Below are 3,207 nucleotides of genomic sequence, written 5' to 3' on the forward strand. Positions count from 1 at the left end.
AAAAGAAAAGAAAAAGCATTGTAAAGTGTACTGCACAGGGCATTTGTAGGGGCTCAGTAAAGGTAGCTATAAGGTAATAACCAAGGAGATTGGTCTGAGAGGATCAGCTGTGTGGAGCATCTATGCTGAAAGTGTTTGGCCCCTACCCTATCAGTGATAGAAAGACCTACATCAAAAACAGTCAGGGCCGGCCTTGACCTTTGTATTCCTGGAACTACTTCCTCCCTAACAGATGAGAAGTCAGAGGCAAGTCCAGCCCCAGATTCCCTGGCTGACTCAGACCCAGCAGACCTGGCTCCTGCCCTGGAGGACTCCCTGTCCCAGGAGGTGCAGGATTCCTTCTCCTTCCTAGAGGACTCAAGCAGCTCAGAGCCTGAGTGGGTGGGGGCGGAGGCTGGGGAGGTGGCCAAGGCAGAAGCGGCAGGAGCAGCCTTCTCCCCTGGGGAGGACGACCCTGGGATGGGCTACCTGGAGGAGCTCCTAGGAGTTGGGCCTCAGGTAAGGAGAAGCCATGCTGGGTTTGGAGGTGGCGTGGAGTACCAGGGGTGGGCGGGGTCTCCTGGTCCTAAGCCACAGTACTGTGCCGACAGGTGGAGGAGTTTTCCGTGGAGCCACCCCTGGATGACCTGTCTCTGGATGAGGCGCAGTTTGTCCTGGCTCCCAGCTGCTGTTCCTTGGACTCTTTTGACCCCAGGCCTGAAGTAGAGGAGGAAAATGGGGAAGAAGTCTTCCTGAGTGCCTATGATGACCTGAGTCCCCTTCTGGGACCCAAATCCATGACCTGGGAGGGTGCAGGGAGTCTGGAGGAAGAGGCAGCAGGGACTGGAAAGCAGGCTCCAGGACAGGCCGAGGGAGAGCAGGCAGACCAGGAGGCTCATCCTGGAAGCAGATGGGACATCAGGGAAGAGGCCGAAGGGAGTCCAGAGACTGAGGTGGAGGCAGGAATAGCTGCTGAGGACAGAGGTGGGGCTGTGGGAAGCCAAGAGATAATGGTCAGTTTGAGAGAAGGCAGTGGGACAGAGACAGAGGATCAGGAAGAAAAGTTCGAAGGTCAGAAGGAGGCTGACAGTACAGAGGAGACAAAGGGTGTGGAAGAACCAGGAGGAGAGCAGCATGAAGACAAGGAGAAGGAAAGAGAGACTGAGAGAGAAGAGGAGGTTGAGCAAGGAGAGAAAGCCCAGCTGGATGGAAGGGATCCAGAGCATGGGGCCCAGGAACACCAAGTCGCAGAGGAAAACTGGGAAGTTGTACACAAACAAGAGGCTGAGGGAGGCAGAGAGCCTGATGAAGCCAAAGGGCAGAAGGGAAATAGGGACCCTGAGGGAAGGGAAGACCAGGGAGATGGTGAAGACAGCAGAAGCCCAGGAGCAGTTGAAGGAGGGGCAGGCAAAGTTAGCAAGGAACGGGAGAGTGGAGATGGAGAGGCTGAGGGAGACCAGAGGGCCGGAGCTGACCGTTTAGAAGAGGGTACCCTCTCTGAAGTTTCAGGCATAGAATCCCTGGAGGTTGACTGTGCCAAAGATGGCAACACCCAGTCTTCTGAGATGGAACAAGTAGTCTCACAGCCACCTCGGCCAGAGGAGATGGAGCCTGAGGGGCAGCCTAGTCCAGAGGGCTGGAATCTGTGCCCCTGTCCCCTTGGTTCCACTGCTGGTGTGGGCATGCGTCTGGCTTCTACCTTGGTCCAGATCCAACAGGTCCGCTCTGTGCCTGTGGTGCCCCCCAAACCACAGTTTGCCAAGATGCCCAGTGCAATGTGTAGCAAGATCCATGTGGCACCTGCAAACCCATGCCCAAGACCTGGCCGGCTTGATGGGACTCCTGGGGAAAGGGTTTGGGGGTCCCGAGCTTCTCGATCTTCTTGGAGGAATGGGGGAAGTCTTTCCTTTGATGCTGCTGTAGCCCTGGCCCGGGACCGCCAAAGGACTGAGGCTCAGGGAGTTCGGCGGACCCAGACCTGTACTGGGGGTGGGGACCACAGTCTCATCTCCAGAACTTCCCCCTGTAGCATGATGTCTGCCCATTCTTCACGACCCCTTAGCTGTCTAGAGCTCCCATCTGAAGGCACAGAAGGGTCTGGACCCCGAAGTCGGCTTAGTCTGCCCCTCAGAGACCCTCAACCTCCTGACCCCCTTTTGTCCCCTCAGCGCAGATCATATGCATTTGAAACACAGGCTAACCCTGGGAAAGATGAGGGACTATGATTAGGACCAGAGCCCTGGGCAAAAGGGACCAGTATATTGTCTTGACTCTCCAGGGTCCCTGACTAGCTGTCTCTTCTGCAGCCTGAGCAGCAGTAATGCCCAACGCTGTAGTCTCCGGCTCTCCCAGCTTCCCTTTTGACTGTAGGAGGCACTGCCTTGGTTTGTTTACTTGAGGTTGTCTCAGACACAAAGCACTTATCTCTTAGGAGATTCACCAAGATCCTATTCCCAGGGAGTGGGTTCATTGGCCAAAGGAAACATAGGGTAGGCAGAAAATTTGAGTTTCTCAAAGTGAGGCAGGAACTTCCAGCCAAGTTCTTGCCCTCCTCTCAGGCTGTGAATTTCTCTTCATTGACACCGAGGGTAAAGATGGGGAGGACAGTCCCAGATCAGAGCCTTCCATATACTCCTAGAGTTACCCATCCTTGTTCTATACCTTAACACTCAGATACCTCCCAGTCCTTCTAGCTCACATCAGAAGGAACATGTCCAGGAAGGTCTTTGAAGCTCTAGGTGTTTGTTAGAGGGATTGGACCCCTCTTCAGCTCCCCTACCCTCTGTCTCTAGGTGCCCTTGGAAGAGGGATCTTGCACAGAACTCTCTGGCCTCTCATTTTCCCTTTGAAATAACTTCCACCTATTTCGGGAAAGGGGAATGGTGTTCTTCATCACCTGGGACTGCATCTCCAGACAGGCTGGGGTCATGGGTCCCATTCTAGTAGGGATCAATGTCTCAGAATAAAAGCTGTATTTTTACATGTAGTGTGGAATCTTATAATTTTTATTAAAGTTTGGGTGACAGGTGTCATATTTTCATGTATTTGTACAAATGCTATCTTTGTTTTGTGCTGTTTAGGTGTTCTTCCTCTTAGTTGTTGTCATGGAGACCGGGGCCTAGAAACTAGAGCTAGGTTCACAGCGGTCAGGAAATAGGGAAGAGAAACATATTTACATAATGCTCATTATGTGCCCGGAACTAGGCTAAGAATTCTTTTTTTTTTTTT

The 3,207-nt window shown here is 53.1% G+C and overlaps 1 protein-coding gene across 3 annotated transcripts in view; it reads left to right on the plus strand.

Moving 5' to 3' along the window:
* ARHGAP30 (Rho GTPase activating protein 30) overlaps positions 1 to 2,961 on the plus strand; it is a 19,815-nt gene extending 16,854 nt beyond the window's left edge. For 2 of the 3 annotated variants that reach the window (XM_003785784.3, XM_023510801.1), the window contains exons 11-12: positions 233 to 498; positions 591 to 2,961. In XM_003785784.3, the coding sequence (XP_003785832.1) occupies positions 233 to 498; positions 591 to 2,204 (1,880 nt within the window). In that variant the 3' untranslated portion in view covers positions 2,205 to 2,961. The remainder of the gene's footprint in view (positions 1 to 232; positions 499 to 590) is intronic. The other variant, XM_023510800.1, reaches the window with a different exon arrangement.
* The last annotated feature ends 246 nt before the right edge of the window (positions 2,962 to 3,207 follow it).

This window comes from Otolemur garnettii, unplaced genomic scaffold (genome assembly GCF_000181295.1).
Source record: "Otolemur garnettii isolate 467f Iridium unplaced genomic scaffold, OtoGar3 scaffold00016, whole genome shotgun sequence".
Taxonomy (NCBI): domain Eukaryota; kingdom Metazoa; phylum Chordata; class Mammalia; order Primates; family Galagidae; genus Otolemur; species Otolemur garnettii.